General features: G+C 58.1%; 1 protein-coding gene across 1 annotated transcript in view; it reads right to left on the reverse strand.

Annotated features, from left to right (window-relative positions):
• Nucleotides 1–7,302: 7,302 nt before the first annotated feature.
• FLNC (filamin C) overlaps nt 7,303–24,844 on the reverse strand; it is a 36,640-nt gene continuing 19,098 nt past the window's right edge. The window contains 24 exon segments of the mRNA XM_061467869.1: nt 7,303–7,540; nt 8,301–8,513; nt 9,436–9,654; nt 10,400–10,576; nt 11,515–11,644; nt 12,158–12,273; nt 12,361–12,498; nt 13,236–13,505; nt 13,923–14,165; nt 15,067–15,189; nt 15,273–15,425; nt 16,204–16,407; nt 16,971–17,132; nt 17,805–17,978; nt 18,101–18,229; nt 18,392–18,532; nt 18,639–18,726; nt 19,962–20,209; nt 20,298–20,321; nt 21,292–21,481; nt 21,998–22,154; nt 22,238–22,361; nt 23,069–23,236; nt 23,723–23,883. Of these exon segments, the coding sequence (XP_061323853.1) occupies nt 7,353–7,540; nt 8,301–8,513; nt 9,436–9,654; nt 10,400–10,576; nt 11,515–11,644; nt 12,158–12,273; nt 12,361–12,498; nt 13,236–13,505; nt 13,923–14,165; nt 15,067–15,189; nt 15,273–15,425; nt 16,204–16,407; nt 16,971–17,132; nt 17,805–17,978; nt 18,101–18,229; nt 18,392–18,532; nt 18,639–18,726; nt 19,962–20,209; nt 20,298–20,321; nt 21,292–21,481; nt 21,998–22,154; nt 22,238–22,361; nt 23,069–23,236; nt 23,723–23,883 (3,940 nt within the window). The 3' untranslated portion in view covers nt 7,303–7,352.

A 24,844-nucleotide genomic window follows, 5' to 3' on the forward strand; every position in this document is an offset into this window, starting at 1 on the left:
CTGATTTAGGTGCAGGTGAAGCTGGTATTTGGAGAAGAAAGCGGGTGGAAGGGGACCGTAGTCTGAGAAAGGGGCAGTCCCACTCCCTGCTCCTACTTTAAGCTATGCCTCAGTGCAGCACTAGAGAGGGGAGTAGAGAACTACAGCCTTAGCTATATCCTCTGCCAAGGACTAGGATGAGAAACAAGGGACTAGTTTGCATCCACATGTACCATCTCTTGCTGTGTGGGACTCGTGATGGGAAGGAATGGTAGTACACTCCATTGCTGTTTTAGAGACTGCTGACAGGTATGGGTAATGCTGCTGCTCAGCACAGTTTGCAGAATGCATCTGGGAAGCAGAGAAAGTAGGATGGAGTGACGTTGTGCAGTGTTAATGTGGTGGTGGCATCTCAAAGCTGCTGGGTTTTTTTCAGTGGTGGGTGATCTCAGTAGGTCTCCCAGGTCAGCATCCTAAAAACCCTGCATCTTGCCGTGCAGCAGGCAGGTAGGGGAGCAAGGCCAAATGTCTCAGATGGTGCCCTGAAGAGGCAAGGGATGCCTATGGACAGAACACCACCTAGACCGATGTCATACCTGAGCAGACCCTACTTGAGCCCCTGTTGCTCAGATCAGCCAGGCTCTGACCTGGGAGAGGTCCCACAGGCAAGAGCAGCTGCTCGATCTGCAGCACAGCCAGGCACAGCCACAAAACTGGGTGGGTTCCCTGGACCAGGGCTGCTGAATCTCAGTGCAGAACAGAGCAGGGGTCTAATTGCAGGAGGAACCCATCCTCCTCTGGCACCGCTGCTCCTCTCTCTGGTCCTTCTTGTCCTAACCACCAGTGGTGGTGGGTAGTAAACATTTCCTCTGGGCAAGATGGTAGGTGATTTTGCATCGCGGGATGCATTTTACTATTGGTTCAGACACAGTGATAAGCAGTGCATACACATATATATGCACTCTTCCCCCTTTTCTGTCAGTAGTTATATGTGAATTTTAGACGGATACAGAGAAACAGCAAAGTCACAGAAGCAGAGCACAGCAAAATAAGTCCTGCAACAGCTGAGACAGGCTGTGGTCCAGAGCCTGCCCTGAGAAGGTACAATCAATGCAGAACTTCACTGATTTCAATGAGACGGCACACACGTTCTTCACAAATCAGGATTTTAAATAAGGTGGAAGAGGATACAGTTAAAGGAAAGACATAAAAACCTCCCAAAACCAGAACAGCACAGAGATCACTGTATGCTAGCACAAATCGCAGGAGAGAAGAGAGGCACCATACAACAGCTACCCAAAAAGTTGTGGGGAAAATAGGAACTTTCCAGACAGTGAAAGGAGCAATGTAAAATCACAGTTCATAGCACAAGACATCATACAGGCACAATTAAAGCTGCCCAGTAACACTGGCTTATAGTTTTGAAGCTGCAGAGTTACAGCCTGTGTAAAAACTGTGTCCTTTGATACATAGCTGCAACAGATGTACAAATCCTGTTTCCTAAGATGTGAATATGGATGTATAATGGGGTAGCATCAAGCTAAAATAATCTCATCTTGCTGAAGCTTCCACTAACTGTAAAGCAAAGTGAACACCAAGGCAACGCTCAGTGTTGGCCGGGACCCCACTGTACTTGGCACACTGTGAATGGAGACCCTGAAAGCCCAGTGCCTTAGAGAGTTTACAACCTAAATAAAATAAACCAGGTGTTAGAAATCAATCCATGACCCATGGAAATTAACACAAGGTTTGCACTGATTTCAGCGAGGCTGGGTATTAGCCAGGCTCTCCGTGCAGTGCAAGAATGAGATTAATAGATCTGGAGGCCAGGTAACAGGCCACTTTGTTATCCAGCCTTTCTCCATAATGCAAGATCTAGGATTTCCCTAAATCCTTTACTTGAAATCCAACTGCTATTGACCTACTTTTAGGCAGTACCATTTTTATTACTCATATTGGCAAAGAACTCACTAGTTTCCTTAGGAATGGGTGGATTTAGCAACGATTCACAGTTTTCCTCTTGAGTCCACCTTTTAATGCATGACAATGGCATCTCTTTAGCTGCTTAGTCAAAATGTCACGCTAGGTCATGCTTCACACAGGCATCTATACATATTACATTCATACCATTCCCATACCCCAAATAAATAGAGTAAAATTCACCTAAGAACATTGTGAGCCAAATAAACAGTTTTCAGGCAGGGAGGAAAGCAGAAATGCAAAGCAGTTCACAGAATAAGGGACAAGAAGGTAATTTACCAGAAGGAGGTCATCCCAGGAAGGGGAGAAAACATTCAGCAACAAACAGATGCGTGCAACTCAGGATGCATGCGGGTTAGGAAGAACAATCCAGGTAGGATTTAGACACAGTATTAGGCAAAACTTTAGGAAGATGCTAGAAGGAACGTCACCTCCATCCCCAACCTATTCGAAGTAAAGACCTTCCATCGAATGCTGGAACGGGAAACAAGCAGCCTTAAGATGTGAAAAAAGACTCATTCCAGCTGAAGAATGGGACCAAGGAAGGAAGGAAGATCTGTAGGATTTTTCCCCTTGGTTTTTTGTATTTGGGGTTTTGTTTGTGGTTTGGGATATTTTTTTTAGTAAAGCTTTCTTGTGGCATTGAAACAAGAATTGACCCAAAGTTTCTGCCAAGGCAATGACTGCGGGTGAGGAACCACGAGCCGCTAGCAACGCAGAAGCGAGGTTAAGGATTTAATAACACTTCCAAGATCACAAATCAGCCCTCTGTGAATGTACACTCCTGTAAAGAGCAATCCAACAGACAGGAATCTGAGCTGGGATGTCGACACTGAACTGAGTATTAATGTGGGCAGCAGTGAGGTCCATCTAAGTAAGGCAGATATGGAGATCTATGAGGTGCAGACCTTGCCCATACAACAAAATCTTCTCTCGCTTTATTCCTCACTGTGCTCCCCTCGTCTTTCTTGAACAAGCAACATCTCTGTTTCAAGGTCTTATCCAATCCCGGGGGGCCTCAGGGTGCCTGTGGGGTGCTCAGGTTCTCCCAGGTCTGTTTCAGGAAGGGGAAGAGGAAGATGATGGTGGAGGCCATGATGAAGAGGATGGAGGGCTTGAGGCTGATGGTGCTGTCTTGGGGAGGGACAGGGACAGGGTCCATGATACCGCACACGGTGGCTCCCCCAAACCCCTGTGTGCCCCCCCCACCCCATACCTGGCCCAGGGTCCCCTCGTGGTTGGGGTCAGAGACATCAATGGAGTCATCAAAGCAGGGGGAGACGCTGAAGGGGTTCTGGCCCCCAGGGCACCTGCAGGGGGCAGGAGGTGGGGGACAGATGCAGGCATGTGGGGACATGAGGACACCAGCAGGACTGGGGCACTGGGACATGGCCAGGGGGACAATGGGGACATGGCCATGGGGCAAAGGGAAATGGCTGGGGGGTACTGGGGACATGGACAAGGGGACACTGGGGACAATGGGGACATGGCCATGGGGGCAATTACAGGCACAAGGGGTACCTGGCCATGGGGACAGGGGGGACATTGCCAGGGGGCATAGGGGATATGGACAAAGGGACAAGGGGGACATGGCCATGGGAACAGGAGCCACTGGGACATGGTCATAGGGACGAGGGGGGACATGGACTGGTGGGACATGGCCGGGGGGCAGTGGGGATGTGCAAGCTGTTTGTTCACACGTGCACCCAGCTGCACCTCTGCACACACGTGTGTGTGTGACCCCTCACGTGTGCATGTGCCCTTCACCCCCTCAGTACCCCCCCTGCTCCCTGGGGTGCGGGTGTCCCACATAGCATGTCCCGGCCCAGCCCCCCCATGACCCATAGTGTAAACCTGCCCCATGTTCCTGCGCCCCATAGAGTGTCCTTATCCCGCCCTCCCTGTGCCACAGTGGGTTCCCACCCATGTCCCTCTCCCACCCCGTGCCTTATAGCTTGTCCCCACCTCATGGCCTGTCCCTTCCCTGTGCTCCATAGTGTGTTCCTCCCTCACCCTGTGCCCCATAGCATGTCCCCATCCATGTCCCTGTCTCCTTGTCCCCCATAGAATGTCCCCACACTATGTCCCTGTCCCCCCCATGCCCCACCGCCCATCTCCCACCCCCCGCAGCCCCACAGAGCACAGGAGGCCACCAGCGGTGACAGCCCGTGTTGGGGACCAGCCGACGGCCGTGTGTCCCTGGGGGGGGCCCAGACCTGTTTGGGGACAGGGATGGGGCAGGAGTGGGCATGGAGCAGGCAGGGAACGGGCACGGACCGGCAGGAGGGGACGGGGAGCAGGCAAGGACGAGGCAGGGATGGGCAGGGATGGGCCGGAGTGCGGCAGGAGCAGGCAGGACCAGTCAGGATCACCCAGGATCACCCGGGATCACCCAGGATCACGCAGCCCTGTGGCAGCACTTCCTGTTCCAGCGCTGCTGACCCAGACTCACGGGAGCCTCAATGCCCCCCTCCCCAGTCAGCACCACAGGGGGGGTCTGAGGCCCCAGGGGAAGGATTAGGAGCCCTAGGGAGGAATTTTGGGGTCCAAAGAGGGGATTTGGGGGTCTCAAGGGGGGTTTTGAGGTCCATGGGGGCTTGTTGAGTTCCCCGGAGGGTGCTGATGACCCCGCAGGTGGGGTTTAGGACCCCGGCAGTGTTTTGGAGTCCCCAGGAGGGTATTTAGGACCTCTGGGGGTGTTTGAGGCCCCGGGGGATGGTTGGGGTCCCAGAGGAGGGGCTTAGGACGCCACAGAGGGTTTAGGACTGGTGTGCGGGCAGACTCCACAACTCATTGAAGTTGTAAAGTAGGTATGCTTTATTCAGCGCTGAGGCGCATGGGGGATCGCTCCTCCAAAGGCATGCGCACCTCAGCGTCGTTTCCCCTTTACATTTATCCTCCATGAGGTTGCACAACCCACCTATACATATTCATATCCTATCCCTGCTCCATATTATAATGAGCTAAGAAGTCCTTTGCGCCTGCGCAGTGCCTCCTGGTGGTCGTGAGCGAGGGTCTCAAGATGAAGAAAACGAGTCTTCCTCGAGCCTGAACTCTTCACCTCTGGTCGTTACGCATGCTCCCTGAAGGCTTGGTCATTGTCCAAAGCGCAGAGCCAATTCCAGCCAGCCTAGGCGTGCAAAGGACTGGAATCAAGTCACAGTCCCTACTTCTTAACAATAGCTATGTCCTTATATCTTGTTCTAGCATACACGGCGAGCACTGTAAGCATGAATGAGCAGTGATGTTGTTGAGCAAGAGGTTTGACCTACCCCCTTGTACATTGCAAATACGATAAGCACGAGCAAGCAGTAACACATAAGTAAGCAGCTTGACCTACCCCCCCGTACATTGGTTAACCCTTCGCATCAAAGACCTTAATGGGGAGGAAATTGGGTTTCCCAGGCAGGGCTGAGGTCTCCCGGGGTGGTTCCAAGGGGGCTCCATGGAGGTTGATTTGGAGAAATCTCCAGGCACAAACTCGCCAGCAGAGTTTCAAGCTGACAAGCAGGTATTCTTTATTGCAGCACCAGGAGACACGGGGGTAGCTCCTCCTAACGTGTGTCCCCGTATTCCCATGCAGGCCATCCTTATATGGTCACCGGGCATACATACATATTCATGAGGCTACACATGAATTACATCATTTCCCAGAGTTTTTGCTTACAAAAATGTGGTGGTGGTCTTTGAGGGTCGTTTACTTCTCCCAACAACCTTCATTAACTTCTGGCAGCCTTTGTAGAACCAGCTTAATTAACATTACAGACATAGCAATCATCCTGTCCTTCTACTTATCAGTTAACTGCTCCCATCCTGGCCATCTGCTAGTCCGGGATACTCCCCAGTAGATGTTTACACCAGCTTAATGGCTTTATTAACACCACAGACAGCAATCATCCCGTCCTTCTACTTACCAGTTAGTTTTAACTGTGCCCATCCTGGACATCTGCTAGTCCCAAATACTCCCCATCCCCAGGTCCAGTTTTTCTATTCTGCTTTTCATACACTTTTTGTCCTAAGGACCTAAAACTATGTCAACTCCCTTCAAGCACCGCAGTTATTTCCCATTCCAAAGCCATCAAAATTAACGTTACTTAGAACTGATTCCATTGTGTGCTTTTGCGCCTCCTTGTCTCAGAGGGGATCTCGAGCACGGCGGGCAGCGCCCGGCAGTGAGTCCCCACTGCGTGCCCGGATGGGCTCGGCCACGCACCGGCTGATCAGGATGATGCCGATGTCCTCCCGGCTCAGGAAGCTCCTGCGGGCGGGCCGGGGGCTCCCATCAGCACCCGGACCCCCTCACCCCTCCCCGGTGTGTGTGTGTGTGCCTGTGCCACCCCAGAAGTTGGGCTGGCGGTGCTTGTCCAGCTCGCCGATGCCGCCCAGCAGGAACCCGCTCACCGTGTCCTCACCGCCCAGCACCGCCATCAGCCTCCCGCGCCAAGACACGGCGGCGACCGGCACTAGGACCCGGCCGCGACCGGCGCCGCCGGGAACCGGGGCAGGCCACGCCCCCTGCCCCTCGGAGCCACGCCCCTTATCGGTCACTCTCCCGCGGGTACCGCCCCTCCCACACCCATGGCCCCGCCCCCGCGGGTCCCGGTGTCATCCGGAGTCCCCAGTGGGTCCTGGCGGGGGCTCAGCCGCATCCCAGCACCCTGCTCTGGTGCCCCAGCACCCCAGCATCCTGCCCCGGACCCTCCCAAACCATCCTGCCCTGGACTCCCCCTCCCGAGGACCTCCTCTGAACCCCAGGGCTCTACCATGGACCGCCCCCTCCCAGGACCCCACTATCCTGTCCCAGACACCCCCTCTGCCCCTCCTGGACCCCAGCATCCTACCCTGGTGCCCCCCATATCCATTCAGGACCACAGTATCCTGCCCCAGAACTCTCAGGATCCCCCTGGACTGTGATAGCCAACGGGAAGACCCCTCCCCTCCTGCCCCATCACCCCAGTATGCCCCCTCACGACTCCAGTACCCCACTCCAGCATCCCAGAACCCCAGCATCCTGCCCTGAAGCCCCCCCATATCCTGTCCCAGACTGCACAGCATCCCTCTGGACTGTGGTATCTTAGGGCAGGATCCCCAACCAGGACCCAACTGTCATGCCCCAAGCCCTCTGTCACCCCAGTATCTCCCCGAGGACCGCAGTATCTTGTCCCACATCCCCCTACTCCCTTCTAGGACCCCAATATCCCACCCCAGTACCCTACTCTATGACACCTATTCTGCCCTGGATACCCCCAGCACTCTCAGGACCCTAATATCCTGCCCCACACTCCCTTAATGCCCCTGGTACCCCAATGTCCCACCCCATATCCCCCAGTGACCACAGCCCCCGACTCTCCCAGTGCTTTATTGGTGCCCCACACAGCGCTGGGTGCCGGGGGTCAGGGCACAGTGACGCGGTAGGGGCTGCCGGGGACGTTGTCCTCGCCCCAGCGCAGGATCAGGACGTAGTCCCCCTTCTCCTTCACCGTGTAGGTCACGTTGTAGACCCGGTTGCCCACGTGCTTGACGTACACCTCCTCGCAGGGGGTCTTGGGGCCATGCACCCCCACCATCAGCATGTTGGTACCTGGGGGGGCAGAGCCGGGCCCTCAGGATCACCTGGAGGGGCTGGGACACACACACCCCCACACACCCCACACCGGAGCAGGGAGACCCCGACCACAGCATCTGCTCCTGGGTCACCCTGAACCATCACAGCCCCTGCCACAGGGCCCCCAAAACCCATCATATCCCATCCCAGGATCCCCCAGTTCCTCCTTGGGACCCCCATGACCCATCACCTCTTCCCCCCAGCACCCCTGGAACACCCCAGGACCCCTTTGGGATCCTTCCTGACCCATCACGTCCCCTTCCAGAGCCCTCCAGTATACCCTTGGGTCCCTCCCAACCCATCACATCCCATCCCAGTACCCCCTGGGACCCTCCTAACCCATCCCATCCCATCCCAGGATCACCACTAGATCCCTCAGAAACGCCTCATGGGTCCCACCAAAACCCGTCCTATCCTCTTCCAGCACCCCCTGGGACCCCCAAACCCATCCCATCCCCTCCCAGGACCCCCTGGCACCCCTCAGAACCCATCCCGACCCCTTCTAGTTCCCCCAAGGACCAATCACACTCCTCCTAAGACCCCCCCAAGGACTCATCACATCCAGACCCAGGACCCCCCAGAGCCCTCTTGAACTCATCATATCCCCTCCTAAGACCCCCCCACCAAGGACACCCCAGGACCCATTGCATCCCCTTCGCCCCCCCCAGCCCCATCATATCCCCTCCCAGCATCCCCCATAGCCCATCCCATCCCCTCCCCGGACCCCCCCACGCACCGGCCTTGCTGCAGTCCACGGTGAAGTGGTTCTTCTGGCCCAGGAAGGCGGTCGCCAGCCCCGGTCCCCGTGCCACCACCTTGCCCGCGTCCGACGAGAACTTGGGGAGCGCCCCGAAGGCGGGGGGGGCCCGCGCTGCCCCCCCCCGCGTCACCGTCTCCACCAGCACCGTGGAGGTCTCGTGCAGGCTGTGACCCCCCGAGAGGCGCGGGCCTGGGGAGAGGGGGGGCAGCGTCATCAGACACCCCCAAACCCAATGGGAGCACCCTCAAATCCCATAGGGACAGTCCTAACACTGTGGGGACACACCAAACCCCATAGTGACACCCTAAACCCAATGGGGACACCCCAAATCCTGCTGGACACCCTCAAACCTCATGGGAACAACCCCCAGCACCATGGGGATGCCCCAAACCCAATGGGGAGACCCCCAGATTCCATGGAGATACTCCCAAACTCCATGGGGTCAGCCCAAATTCCATAGGGACAACCCCCAGCTCCATGAGGACAACCCCAAACCCTATGGGGATACCCAAACCCCATGGGGACATCCCTCAACTCCATGGGGGCATCCCCAAACCCTATGAGGACACCCTCCAACTCCATAGGGACACCCCTGTCATGTCAGCTTGGGGGTTCTCCATCATGTCACCACAGGGAACCTCGATTATGTCACCCGGAGGACCCCTCAATCATGTCACAATGGGGACCTTGGGGAACCCCATTGTGTCATCCCAGGGACTCCCCATTATGTCACCTTGGAGCCCCCCCATTGTGTCAACCTGGGGTCCCTCTGTCACAACACCCTTGGGACGCCCCATAACATCACCTTGGGGACCCCCATCATGTCACCCTTGGGGTCCTCCATCCCATCACCTTTGGAAGGGACCCTCAATCCCACCACGCTGGGGATCCCCCACCATGTCACAATGGGGAGCCCCTGTCACAACACCTTTGGGGCCTCCCCATCTCATCATCCTGGGGCCCCCAAGCATGTCACAGTGGGGACTCCCCCCCCCATTATGTCATCCTTGGGACTCCCTTTCACATCACCTTGGGGTCCTCCACCACACCACCCTTGGGTCTCCCCCCTCCACCCCAGGCACCCTCCATGTGTTCCCCCCCATATCCCTACCGGTGACCTTGGCCTTGAAGGGGCTGCCCACGATGTGGTGGGGGCCGCCGTACTTGATGGAGATGAGGTAGTTGCCGGGGGCCATGGGTGTGTAGGTGACGCGGTGCCCCTCGGCGCACTCCACGCAGTCCAGCTTCACCTTGGAGGGGCCGTCAATGGTGACGGACAGAGCCCCAGGGCCCGCGTTGGCCGTTTGCACCAGGAACTCAGAGCACACCCCTGCGGGGACAGCGCCATGGGTGGCACCGCCATGGGGACACGGCACCGGGGACACCAGCCTTGAGATGTGGCCCCACTGACACCAGCCCAAGACATGGTCCCAGTGCCACCACCATTGCCACCGGACACGACCATGTCCTACAGTGCCATCACCCTAAGACATGGTCCCATTGGCCATGGCCCCAGTGCCACCACCCCAAGATGTGGCCCCATTGTCACCAGCCATGGCCTCATTGTCATCACACCAACACCCATGGCTCGATGCCAGGTTGTGTCCTCACTGCCACCTTCCCATGGCCACATCCCCATTGCCACCACCCCGGGCTGTATCATCGTACCATGGCCATGTCCCTGCTGCCACCACCCTATAGCTACACTCCTACAGCCTCATCTCATTGCCACCACCTCAGAGCCATGTCTCTATGACCATGGCCATGTCCTCATGCGCATGGCCGCATCTCCCTCGCCACCCTCCATGGCCACAGCATTAACCATGACCATGGCCATGGCCACCACCCCATAGCTACACCCGTACAGCCACGTCTCCGCAGCCACCACCTCAGAGCCACATTCCTATGACCATGGCCACGGCATTGACCATGACCATGACCATGGCCACCACCCCATAGCTATAACCCTCCAGCCACATCCCTATGGCCATGGCCATGTCCCCATCACCACCCTCCATGGCATTAACCATGACCATGGCCACGTCCCCAGTGCCATCGCTGCCCGCGGGGGTCACCTGTGACGCCGCCCTCGAGGCCGGGCCCATAGGCGGTGACGAGGCCGGGGTCCCCGGCCTGGCCCTGCTCCCCGACGCGGATGTTGAAGGGGCTCCCGGGTACATGGCGCCCATTGAAGCGCAGGTCAATGGAGTGCACCCCGTTCTCACGCGGCAGGAACCCGATCGAGTACTTGTCTGGGGGGGACACCGGGTCACACACTGCCATGGCCCTGTGGCACCGTGGCCCCACACATCCACGTCTACATCTCCATGCTCCAGCATCCCCATGTCCCCCCAACCCCTCTGTCCCTGTGCTTGTGTCCTCATGTCCCCACACCCCATGGCCTTGTTTCCTGTGTGCCCAAGCCCCATGTCCCCATGTTCCTGTATTCCCATTCCCCATATCCCCATGTCCCCACACCACGTGTCTCTGTGTCCCAATGCCCCCATGTCCCAACACCCCATATTGCATGTCCCAAGTCCCATGTTCCAGTGTTCCTATGTTCCCATCCATATCCCATCTCCCCATGTCCTGTTATCCCCCATAACACTGTCCCCATATCCCCCCACTGTCCCATGTCCCATAACCCCCCTCATGTCCCATGTCCCCATGTCCCATGTCTCATATCCCATATCCTCCCTCATGTCCCATGTCTCATATCCCATATCCCCCTTCATGTCCCGTGTCCAATGTCCCATGTCCCATATCCCCCCTCATGTTCCATGTCCACCTGTCCCATATCCCCCCTCATGTCCCATGTCCCATATCCCCCCCATGTCCCAATTCTCATATCCCATATCACCCTCATGTCCCAATTCTTATATCCCATATCCCCTCTCATGTCCCATGTCCTATGTCCCATGTCGCATATCCCCTCTCATGTCCCATGTCCCTTATCCCCCCTCATGTCCCATGTCCCCATGTCCCATATCCCCTCTCATGTCCCATGTCCTATGTCCCATGTCGCATATCCCCTCTCATGTCCCATGTCCCATATCCCCCCTCATGTCCCATGTCTCATATCCCCCATCATGTCCCATGTCCTATGTCCCATGTAGCATATCCCCCCTCATGTCCCATATCCCCCCTCATGTCCCCTGTCCCCCCACTGTCCCCATGCCCCATGCCCCACCGCTGTCCAGCTCGCACACGCAGCACTCCTGCACCGTGCCCCCCGGGGTGTGCACTTTGGCGTCGATGACCCCACGCGCCCCATTGAGCTGCACCGCGAAGGACGCCGGCTGGTTCACCGTCACCTCCTCCTGCGGGGACACACGTGGCACCATGGACACAGCGGGGGACACCGGTGTGGCACCAAGGGTGGCGTGGAGGGGTCCCAAGGGTGACAGGGAGGGGATGGAGGTGGCATCAAGGGTGCCACAGGGGTGCGCGGTGGCCCCAGGGTGTCGTGGAGGTGATACAGGGGACACCCAGAGGTGACACAGAGCACAGAGATGGCACCAGGTAAGGGATGGAGAGGTCCCAGGGGACGCGGGGAACCCAGGGGTGACACAGGGTGGTACCGGGGAAGGGCCCAAGGGTGCCACAGGGGTGCTAGAGGGTGACACCCAAAGGTGCCACAGGGGTAACATCAGGGGTGGGATGGGGATTCCCAAGGTGCTGTGTGGGCTCAGAGGTGGCACCAAGGGTGCCATTAGGGCATCCTAAGTGTCCCATATGGACACAGGGTGGCCCAGGTCTGACCTGGCTCTGCCTGGGGACCCCATGGGCTCAGCGTAACATGGGATGGGGGTGACACCGGGATGCCCATGTACCTGCAGGCTGGTGACAGTGAGGCGCCGGGCATCGTCCGAGGGCGATGCCACCGGCACCACAAAGGGGCTGTCGGGGATGTGCTCCTCATTGAACTTGATGGAGACCTCGTAGTCACCTGAGGGGGACACACAGGGGTCACCCTGGCTCTGGGGGGCTCCAAGCACCCCGGGGAGGGGGGGTCAGGGGGTCCCCATGCCCATACCCGGCTCCTGCACAAGGTAGGAGACGCCGCAGGACCCGTCCTTGCGGTCCTCAAAGGAGATCTCGGCCTTGCTGGGCCCTTCGACGGCGATGGAGAGGCCCCCAGCACCTGCCTCCCGTGTCCAGATGCTAAACTCGGCTGGGGAGGACATGGGGGTGATGAGGGGGTCCCCCGGCACCCTGCACCTCATCCCACCAGTGCACACATAGCACCCCCATAAGCACCCATATAACCCTCATTGCACCCTTATCCCCCCATTGTACCCATAAGGCCTCCATTGCATCCATATCCACTCACTGCACCCATATATCTCCCATTGCACCCATAACCCCTCCACAGCACCCACATGCCCCCATTGTATCCATCTCCCCCCATTTCCCCCATATCTGCCCATTGCATCCATCTCCTCTTATCCGCTCCATACCTGTCTCCTCCCATACTCCTCAACTGCCCATACCCTCTATCTCCTCTCTATCATCCATCTCCCCCCGTAGCACCCATATTCCCCATCGCCCTCACACCCAGTCTTCCCCCCAGCATCCATATCTTACCTCATACCCCCTATCTCCCCCCATACCCACCATATCCACTGTGCCCCATGTCCCCATATCCCCATCTCTCTCATACCCCCCCATTTCCCACCGTACCCTCCTATCACTCCTATACCTCCCCAGCACCCATCTCTCCCCATAGCACCCATATCCCCCCAAGAACCCATATCCCTTCCACACCTCCCATCTTCCCCCATACCCCGCAGCACCCATCTCTGCCCATAACCCCATCTTCCCCCATACCTTCAATACCCCCCATTGCATCCATATTCCCCCAGCACCTATCTCTCCCTATACCCCCCATCTCCCCCATACACCCCATACCTGGCACTCCGGCGACGCCGCGCTGGAGGCCGGTGCCCCCCGCCCGCACCTTGTGTGCGCCGCCCTCGCCCAGCGGCCCCACGGTGAACTGGAAGGGGCTGCCGGGCACGTGCTGCCCGCGGTACTTGACGCTCACGGTGTGCGGGCCCATCTCCTGCGGCACGAACCGCACGCTGTACACCCCCGCGGCGCCCGCCACCACCTCGGCCTCGAAGCGCTGCCCCGAGGGGCTCAGTACGTGCGCACACAGCTCCTGTGGGGAGCCCTCGCCTGTGGGGGGACACACAGAGAGTCACCAGGGCACCAACAGCACCCCATCAACCCATCACCGCAGTGCTGGGCCATCCCAGGGCACAGCAACACCAGTGCCAGGACACACTGACACTAGGGCACCAATGGTACCCCAGCACTCCATCACCATGCCACCCCATCATCCCAGTACTGGGACAACCCAGCACCCAGTACCACAGCACTGGGGCACCCCAAGGCACAGCAACACCAGTGCCAGGACACCCTGACATTTCAGCACCATGTCACCCTGGCACCCCAATACCAGGCACCAGGGGGGTGCTGGCCCTTGTGCAAGGGCACAGAGTCCCCGTGAGCACACACGGCCCCCTTGCAAGGGCGTTCTGCTGCACCCAGCCCCGGTCCCTTGCGCAAGCCCCAGTGCCCCCCTGCACGCACCGTCCTGGCTGCGGGCGATGGTGCCGAAGGGGCCGAGGCCGTCGCGGGGCAGGAAGCTCGGGAACGCCGACGGGAAGGGGTCGGCGCCGACGCGTGTGGACTCCTCGACGCGCACCTCTCGCGTGGTCTCCCCGCCCCGGGTCTTGCTGATCTCGGTGCGCTCCGTGCGCGTGTACGTGTGGCTGCTGCGCGTGAAGCTGCGAGAGAGCCGCTCCTGCGCGGACACCATCTGGAACCAGCTCCCTGCCACGGGGACAGAACGGGACACGGGGACATGGAGCCATGGAGGAATGGAGATGGGGATGGAGTCATGGAGAGATGACAACAAGGATGGAAACAGGGATGGACATGGGGATGGAGAAATCAAGGGATGGAGAGGTGGAGGGATGGAGACAAGGATGTTGAAGAGGATGGAGATGGGGATGGAGACAGGAAAGGAAACATGGAGGGATGGAAATAGGGAGGGGTGAAGACATGGAGGGGTGAAGACATGGAGGGATAGAGATGTCAGGGACATAGGGATGGAGGCAGGTGAGGGAGACACGAATGGAGACAGGGATGAATGGAGACAAGGATGGAGATGGGCATGAAGACAGGGAGGGACAGAGGCATGGATGGAGGCATGGAGGGACATGCAGATAGAGGCACAAGGATGGACACAGGGATGGATACAGGAATAGATGTGGGGATGGATAAAGGGGTGGAAGGATGTGAGGATGAATGAAAACAGGGATGGAGAGAGACAGGGTTGAAAGCAGGGATGGAAGTAGTGGTAGATGCAGGGATGGGTAGGCACGAGGATGGAGACATGGATGGACACACAATGGACATGGGTATAGATACAGGGGTGGAGAGATGCAGGGGTGAGTGCAGGGATGGATGGGCACGAGGATGAACAGATATTGGGTGGATGGGAGCAGGGATGGATGGAGACAGTGATGGATGGACACACAGATGTGTGGACACACAGATCACCACCAGCACAAGCAGCCACACATGGACAGATCCACCAATGGATGAAGGCACGAACAGATGAGGAGAGAAGGAATAAGAAGGTGGAATTCAGCTGGAGTGGTCAGGATGGGTCCCTGTGTCCATCCCTACAGAGGGTGATGAGGAGGAGGAGGATGGGGCCATTCCCTACCTGGGATCTTGAGGTTGAGGTCGCAGGTGCTGCCGATGGTGGCAATGGAGGGCGCCTGCCGCCGGCGCGTGATGCTCTCCTTCATGCGGCCCTCTCCCGTCACCTTCACCGTGAAGGGGCTCCCTGTGGGTCACGGGCACCTCAGGACATGGCCACCAGGAGGGGGCCCATGTCCCCAGCCCCCAGTGTCCTCCCCGTGTCCCCACCTGGGACATGCTTGTCAGCGAACTTGATGTTGATGATGTAGTTGCCGGGCTCAGTGGGGCAATAGGTCACCTTGCAGGTCCCATCCTCCATGTCTTCGCAGTTGATGTCCACCTTGCTGGGGCCCTCAATGGACAGGCCCAGCCCGCCATAGCCTGGGGAACCACAGGGACATGATCAGTGGTGTCCCACTGATAGTGTCACCATCCCAGCCATGGTCATGCCATGGCCACCATCCTCATCCTATTCCATCCCATGTCATCCTGACCATAACCATGCCACAGCCATGGTCACCACAGCATCACCCTCTAGGCTATGGCTACACCATGGCCACCATCCCTTCCTGTCCATAGCCATATCATGGCCACCACCCCATGCTGGCCTTGGTCACCACCTCATCTGGGCCTTGGCCATGCCACCACCATGGCCACCATTCACCTTCTGCCTCAGACACCATCTCACATTGGCCATAGCCAGTACTATACCCAAGTCATAACCATGGCCACCATCCCATCCTGGCCTTGGCCATGTCTCCATCCCATTTCAGCTGCGGCCATGGCCACCATCTCATCCCAGACATGATCATCATCCCATCCTGGCTATGCCCACCATCTCATCCCAATCACAACTAAAGCCATCATCTCACCCTAGCCATGGCCATTGGTCACCATCTTATGCCAGCCATGACAGTGGTCTCCATCCCATCCCCACTGTGGCACACCACAGCCATAACTGTGACCACCACCCCATCCTTATGTTGACCACAGCCAGCACATGACCATGGCCACCATCCCATCTTGGCCATGACCATGATCACCATTTCATCCCGGCCATGATTAGGGCCTCCCTCCCAGCCTGGCCACGGCCACTACCCCATCCCACTGACCACCCCACAGTCCCCCCAGCCCATGGCCCCATGGATCATGGTCTCACCAGCACTGCGTGTGTCCACAATGAACTCAGCCACCTCAAAGGTGTGCCCTTCCACCAGCCCCTTGCCCCACACCTTCACCCTGCTGGCATCCCCGATCTCTGACTGCCCCACCAGGATCTTGAAGGGGCTGTTGGTGACGTGCTGCCCGCTCTTCTTCACGCTCACCACGTGCTCACCCACCTCCTTGGGTGTGAAGGAGATACCTGGAGGGGGGAAACACCATCAGACACCTCCATCTACCTCCTCCACCTCCAGCCTCTGGCCATCTCCAGGCCCTGGCCACAACCCCCATACGCTGACCCATGGCCACTGAGCCCTGGGCATCCAATACCCCAAAGCCACCCATCCATCTGACCTACAGCCCTGTTGTCCCCTGTCCCACATCCCCAGGTACCACATCCCCATGCCTGTGTACCCACTGTGTACCCACTACTCCGTGTCCCAGTTCTTCTGTCCCCACATCCCCATGTCCCATATCCTCACATCCCATATCCCTATGTCCCATGTCCCCATATCCCTAAGTCCCATGTTCCCCATGTCCCCATATCCCCATGTCCCATGTTCCCCATGTCCCCATATCCCCATGTCCCCACATCCCTAAGTCCCATGTTCCCCATGTCCCCATATCCCCATGTCCCATGTCCCCATATCCCCATGTCCCATGTTCCCCATGTCCCCATATCCCAAATCTCCATGTCCCATGTCCCCATATCCCATATCCCACATCCCCATATCCCCCATCCCACATATCCCCTGTCTCCCGCACCGATGTGGCGGTTGGGCAGCCTCTTGAGCAGGCAGGGCTCCTCGGTGCCGGATGGGGCTCTGATGCTGGCCGTCAGGAGGCTCAGATCCGTCTCTGTGATCTTCAGGGACACATCCGTGGAGGTGCCCACGTTGAGCTGGGACGTCCTCATGGAGTCGTCCCCTGGGGAGCTGCAGTCAGTGGGGCCATCCACATGGCCATGGGATGGGGTCCCCAAGGGCCAGCAAGATACCTGTGGCCATGCGATGATGTCCCCAAGGACTAGTGATGTCCCTAGGGCTATGTTATAAGGTCCTGGTGGCCAGGGATGGACAGGGGCGCCACGGTTTTTTGATGGGGTCCCAGTGGCCATGCAGGGGTCCCCATGACCACGTAGATGTCCCCATAACCACACAGGGGACGCATAACCGTACAGAAGTCCCAAGGACCTTGGTAGGACCTCCAAAGTCCCATGAAGTCCTTATGGCCATGTGGTGGTGCTCTGGTGGCCAGGGATGGACAGGGACACCATGTCTATGTGGTAGGTCCCCATAACTACACAGGGGTCCCCACGGCCATACAAAGTTCCCAAAGGAGCTTGTTGGAATCCCCAGGAACATGGCTAGTCCTTCCTCACCAGTGATCTTGGCAATGAAGGGGCTGCCTTTATGGTGGCCACAGCCAACACGTGGCCTTGGCCACCATCCCACTTGGCCATGGCCACCATCCCATCCTCGCCATGGCCATGGTCACCATCTGATTCCAGCCATGACCACGGTCCCAATGACCCTGCAGGTGTCCCCATGACCACACAGAGCTCCCAAGGACCTCAGTGGGTCCTGGGTCCCATCTCACCAGTGATCTTGGCAGTGAAGGGGCTGCCCGGGATGTGTTTGTCATCGAAGCGCACGATGATGTTGTAGTCCCCGGGCGCAGTGGGCAGGTAGGACACAGTGCACGTCCCGTCCTTGTTGTCCTGGCACGTGATCTCTGCCTTGGATGGACCTTCCACTGCCAGAGAGAGCCCACCTACGGGACACAGCGTTGCCAGTTAGGAGCCATTGAGGGTCTCCAACCCCTTCCCAGCCCTTTACTAGTGTCATTGAGGAGGTCCCAGGACCCTCTTGGTGCCTCCTTTGGCCACTGCTCACCCTCGCCAGCATCCTTGGTGACGATGGTGAAGGTACAAGGTTTGTTGACCATCCCATGGCTCAACCCTGGCCCGTAGGCACTCACATGCCGGGGGTTGATGGCATCCACATAGAACTGGAGGGGACTCCCTGGAGACACAAAGAGCATTGGTCAAAGCCCCCCATGGGGACACCCCACACCATGATGTGCTGCTCAAGGCAGGGCTGCTCAACCCAAGGTGGGATCCACCTTGCTCAGCCACGTTCCAGTGCCCCTCAGTGCCTCCCAGTGCCCCCAGTTTGATGCCTCACCAGGGATGTGGTTGCCATCGTAGCGGATGTCCATCTCGTGCAGACCCTTCTCAGTGGGAGCGTAGCGCACGGTCACCGTCCCATCCTTGTTGTCAGTGATGTTGGGTCGTGCCGTCTTCCCCGAGGGCATCCGCACCTCCCCTACAGTCACCAGGTCAACCGGTCGTCACCATGGGGCTGGGTCCTGCCCCACCATGCCCTACGGCATGGTCAGTGCCCCCCACGCTGAGGTCTCCCCACCACATACCTGTGATCTCGCCCTTCTGCACTGTGAAGGGGATGACCAGGTTGAAGGGCCGCAGGTTCTCAGCGGTGGCCGGGGGCTCCTCTGTGGCCTGAGGTGTGGGGCACAGAGGAGGGGTGAGGAACAAGGTACCCATGGAGGCTGCCAACGCTACTGTGGCCATCGTGGACCCAAAGCTCTGCCCCATGGTGTCCACCATGGTCTCCCAACTCTATGGTTATCATCATGGCCCCAACTCCATGGTGACCATCATGGTCTCCCAACCTCATGATGCCCATTATAGCCCCAGATCTCTGCCCCATCATGACCACCATGGTCTAAACTCTTCACCCCACAGTGCCCACCATGGATCTCCTAAATGTAGGATGACCACTATGGCCCCAACTCTTCCCCAAGATCTCTTCATCATGATCTTCCAACCCTACAATGGCTACCATGGCCCCAGCTCTCTGCCCTATAGCACTTATCATAGACTCCCAACCCCACAGTGCCCACCATGCTCTCCCAACTCCATGAAGACCACTATGGCTCCAGCTCTCTCTGCCATTGTGCTCCTCATGGTCTCTCAACTTCATGGTGCCCCTTATAGTCTCACAGCCCCATGATAAATCCCACCATGGTGTCAGCTTTCTGCCCCATGGCACCCACCATGCTCTCCCTCCTCCATAGTCCTCATTGTGATCTCCCAACTCCTTGGTGCCCATCATTCTCCCAAGGCCACAATGGTCACTTTGGCCCCAACTCTCTAGCCTACAGCACCCGTCATAGACTCCCAACCCCTTGGTGCCCACCATACTCGCCCAACTCCATGAAGACCACTATGGCCCCAGCTCTCTGTCCCATGGTGTCCACCATGATCTTCCAACTCCATGGTGCCCGTTACGGTCTCCCTACTCCATGGTGCCCGTTACGGTCTCCCTACTCCATGGTGCCCATTACGGTCTCCCTACTCCATGGTGCCCATTACGGTCGCCCTACTCCATGGTGCCCATTACGGTCTCCCTACTCCATGGTGCCCATTACGGTCTCCCTATTCCATGGTGCCCATCACAGCCTCCCAGCCCAATGACATCCACCATGACGCCAGCTCTCTGCCCCATGGCACTCACCATGTTCTCCAAACCCCATGGTGCCCACCAAGGTCTCCCAGCCCTACGGTGCCCATCATGGTCTCCTAGCTCCTTGGTGGCTACTGTGGCCCCAACTCTATGCCCTATAGTACCTATCATAGACCCCCAACCCCATGGTGACCACCACGGCCCCAACTCTCTGCCCCATGGTGCCCACCACATCCTCCCAACCCCACATGGCCCCATCATCACGCACCAGGACGTGGAAGGGGCTGTTGGGGACGTGCTCGCCACCGAAGCGGATGGTGATCACGTATTTCCCAGGCTCGGGCGCTGTGTAGTAGATGTCGAAGGTGCCGTCGTGGTTCTCCACCACATCCACGTCCAGCTCGGCCCCGTCGGGGGTGGACACTTTGCAGGTCACCTTTCCCTGCCCGGCCGCTTTGGCGTCCACCGTGATCACCGTCTCCTCCCCGATCTGGATGGTGGGGCCCAGGCAGGCGCCTGGAGCAGGTTTGGGGGGGTCACGGTCATGGGGACACATCTCTAGACCCACAGGTGACCTCCCCAGCCCAGCCCCGGCAGCACTTACCCAGGCCATGGCCCCCAATGGACACTGCGGAGAGACCAGGGAGAGGCACGTGAGAAGGGGCAGGAGCAGGGAGGGGGCCATGGGGCAGCAGGATGTGGCATGCAGATGCCATGGGTCAGTAAAGGATGGCATAGGGAAGGATGGAGATGCTACGGGGCAGCCCAGGGATGCTGTGGGTCAGAGAGAGCTGTTGTGGGGCAGAGTAGGGGTGCAGTGAGACAATGAGGAGATGCCACAGGGCATTGTGGAGATGTTGTGGGGCAGCACAGGGATGCTGTAGGGCAGTACAAGGAATGCCGTAGAGCAGCAAGGGGATACCATGAATCAGCAGGGGCTGCCATAGGACAGTGAAGAGATGATATAGGTCAGCCATGGGGCAGGGTAGAGATGCCATAGGGCAGCAAGGGGATGATATGGGTCACTGGAAGTCAGTATGGGTCAGCAGGGGCTGCCATGGGGTAGTGGGGGGATGCCATAGGGGAGCATGGGTCAGTGTGGGTCAGCACAGGGCTGCTATAGGTCAACATAGACATGCTACGGGTCAGTGTAGGTCAGGATGGAGATGCTATGGGTGAGCACAGGGATGCTATCGTCGGTGTGGAGACACCATGGCTCAGTGTGGACATGCTGTAGGTCAGCACAAGGCTACTATGGGTCAGTATGTGTGCTATGGGGTGCTATGGGTCAGTGTGTGTGCTATGGGGTGCTATGGGTCAGTGTGTGTGCTCTGGGATGCTATGGGTCAGTGTGTGTGCTCTGGGATGCTATGGGTCAGTGTGTGTGCTCTGGGATGCTATGGGTCAGTGTGTGTGCTCTGGGATGCTATGGGTCAGTGGGTTTGCTATGGGTCAGTGTGTTTGCTGTGGGATGCTATGAGTCACTGTGTTTGCTATGGGATGCTATGGGTCAGTGTGTGTGCTCTGGGATGCTATGGGTCAGTGCGTTTGCCATGGGATGCTATGGGTCAGTGTGCGCTGTGGGTCAGTGCATGTACCTGTGACGAGGCACTTGCTGGCGTCGCCCGCGGGCACGGCATGGGTACGGAAGGGCGAGCGCGGGATCTCGTCACCGCCGTACTTGACGGTGCTGGTGTAGCGCCCGGGCAGCGCTGGCACGTAGGACACCGCATACGTCCCGTCCCCGTTGTCCCGGATCGATGACGCCGTCGGCTGCCCCTCGGGGTCCTGCAGCACCCAGCAGGGTCAGGGCACACGTATGGGGCACAGGTGCCCTCCAGGGCTCAGCACCCAATGGCATGGGAAACAGAGCTCAGGACCCAAAGACAGGTGCCAAGGCACTTTATGGGTCCCAGCACCATAATGGGTCCCTGCACAATATGGGTCCCAGCACCCAACACAGCATGCAATGGTGTGGGTTCTAGAGCTGCATATAGGTCTCAGCACTCAATGGCAGGGGTGCCAGGGCACCATATGGGTCTCGGCACCCAATGGCATCGGTGCTAGAGTTACATATGGGTCTCAGCACCCATATGGCCAGGTCACCACATGGGTCTCGAGACCTAGTGGTTTGGGTGCCAGAGCTACCTGTAAGTCTCAGCACCCAATGGCACGGTTGCCAGGTCAACCTGTGGATCTCAGCACCCAATACAATGGGTTCTAGAGCTACACATGGCTCTCAATACCCAATGTCATGGGTGCTGGAGGTGTACATGGGTCTCAACGGGTCCCATGGGTGCTCACCAGGATCTGGACAGTGAGCAGCCCCTCGCCGGCGTCGCGGGCGTCGATGGTGAACTCCACGGGCAGGCTGGCGGGGACGCCGGTGGGGCTGAGCCCAGGGCCGCTGGCTCTCACCTTGCTGGCGTCATGGCCCGGCACTGCCTGCAGCTTGAAGGGGCTGCAGAGGTCATGCAGGTCAGTGGGGTGCTGGGACCCACAGCCCCTGGGGGTCCCATGGTCACCCCACGGCAGGCTCCTCACCTGCGCGGCACCTCCTGGTCAGCGTATTTGATGGTCACAGTGTAGGGGCCATCGGTGGACGGGGTGTAGTTGACTTTGTGGGTGCCATCACCATTGTCACGGACCTCAACCGGCTCTGGTAGACCTGGGGAGAGGCGGTCAGTGGGGCTGGGGGACCCTAAGGAGGGGGCGATCTATAGGGTTGAGCACCCTATGGAGCAGGACAACCTACAGAGAGTGGGATCTATGGAGCTGGACACCCTATGGAGCAGCAAACCCTATGGAACATGGGGTCTATGGGATTAGATACCCTATTGAGTAGGACACTCCATGGAGAAGGGCATCCATGGGGTTGGACACCATATAGAATAGAACACCATATGGAGCAGGACAGCCCATAGAGGGTTTCAACACCATAGATCCCACCCTATCCCATAGATAGAACATAGATGGTGTAGAACATCCTATAGAGGGTGGTTCTGTGGGGATTGGAGACCCTATGGAGAAGGTCATCCATGGGGTTGGACACACTATAGAGCAGGAGACCCTACGGAGCATGGGATCTATGGGGTAGGACACCCTGTGGAGGGTAGGATCTATGAGGTTAGGCATCCCTATGGAGAAGGGCATCCGTGGGACTGGACACCAGGGAGTGTGTGCTCTATGGAGCAGGACATCCTACGAAGCACAACACCCTATAGATGGTGGGATCTATGGGGTAGGACAGCCCATGGAGAAGAGCATCCATGGAGCAGGATAGCCCATGGAGCAAGACATCCCAAGCACAAATCACCCATGGTGACCACCCTCCCTCCATGCCCCCCATCCCCACGAGTTCCCGTCCCCATGTACCAGAGGGTCCCAGCAGGGTGACCTCAAGTGGCGCCAGCCCCGCAGCACTGCAGTCCACTGTGAAGGTCTGGGGCACCCGCGCCCTCACGGTGGGGCCCAGCCCCGGCCCCGAGCACTTCACCTTGCTGGGGTCCACCACGTCCTTCACCGGCACCCGGAACGGGCTCCCTGTGGGGTCAAGTGTGGGCAGGGGGACAACAAGGGCATGGGGTCAGATTGTCCATGGGATCAGAGTGCCCATGGGGTCAACATGGCTGTGGGATCAACATATCTATAAGGTCAGTGTGGGCATGGGGTCAATATGTCCATGTGGTCATTGTGGCCATGGGGAGAACATTGCAATGAGGTCAACAGGGCCATGGGTCAGTGTGGCCATGGGGTGAACATATTCACAGGGTCAACATGGCCATGGAGCCACCAAAGCCATGGCCATGCGGCCAGCACAGTAGTGGGGTCCACATGGCCATAGGACCAGCCCATGGTTTTGGGTCGGCATGGGGTGGACATGGGGCCAGTAAAGCCACATGGTGGTGGCCATTGGAGGTCAGCACACCCATACCCACCCCCAACACCCAGGGAGCCCTTTCCAAGCCCCAGCCCCATGGAGGGTCCCACAGCCCCACACTCTCCCCCAGGACCCCACTGCCAACGCACCAGGGATGGGGTGGCCGCCGAAGGTGATGTTGACGTCGTAGTCGCCCGGTGTGAAGGGGATGTACTCCACCATGCAGCTCCCATCCTTGTTGTCCTTGCAGGACATCTTGGCCTCGGAGGGACCCTCAATGGCCAGGCCCAGCCCCCCAGTGCCCGCACCCCTGCAGAGGGGACACAGATCAGGGGGTGCCAGGGGTGGGGGGGGATGTAGACATAGTGGGGAGATGGAGGTGCCACATCCAACATAAAGGACAGAGGTGGCACAGCCCCATTGCAAGAGGATGAAGGTGTCAGGTTAGTGGCATGGGCATGAGGCGGCACATGCACGGGAGGGGATGGAGGTGCCACATCACATGCAAGGGGATGGAGGTGGCACATCCAAAGGCAAGAGATGGAGATGCCAGGTTGGTGCTGTGGTGGCAGGTCTACGGGAGGGGACAAAGGGGGCACATCCAGTGAAGGAGGATGGAGGTGGCACTTCCATTGGAGTGAATGGAGTTGCCACATCACGTGCCATCACCACCCTCTTGGTGGAGGTGGCACATCCAAAGGCAAGAGATGGAGGTGCCAGGTTGGTGACACAGCAAGGAGGTGGCACACCAACGAGAAGAGATGAAGGTAGAAGGTTGGTGTCATGGTGGATGCACCTCCATAGATGGAGGCACCACATCCAATGGCAAGAATCAGAGGTGGCACATTCATAGAGTGGGATGGAGGTGGCACAATAAATGGCAAGAGACGGAGGTGATGAGTTTGTTACTCGAGTGGGATGGAGGTGGTCTCTACTGTGAAGCTCTTGGTGTGTTGGTGAGTCAATGTGTTGGGTTGTTGGTGGGTTGTTGTTGGTGTGTTGTTGATGTGTTGGGTTGGTGGTGGTGTGCTGTGGATGTGTTGGGTTATTGTTGGGGTGTAGTTGGTATGTTGGGTTGTTGCCAGGTTGGTGTTGGGTGGTTATTGGGTTGCTGTTGCATTCACCTGGTCTCCACAGTGAAGTGATTGGGTGTTGGTGTGCCAATGTGTTGGGTGGTTGTTGGGCTGCTGTTGTGTTATTGGTGTGCTGTTGTTGCTGGGTTGCTGTTGTGTTACTGTTGCGTTGCTGTTGGGTTGTTGTTGTTGGCTTGC

Source organism: Pezoporus flaviventris, unplaced genomic scaffold, assembly GCF_033815535.1.
Source record: "Pezoporus flaviventris isolate CSIRO_AGI_PZ_B2104156 unplaced genomic scaffold, CSIRO_AGI_Pfla_v1 ptg000045l, whole genome shotgun sequence".
In the NCBI taxonomy this organism is placed as follows: Eukaryota; Metazoa; Chordata; class Aves; order Psittaciformes; family Psittacidae; genus Pezoporus; species Pezoporus flaviventris.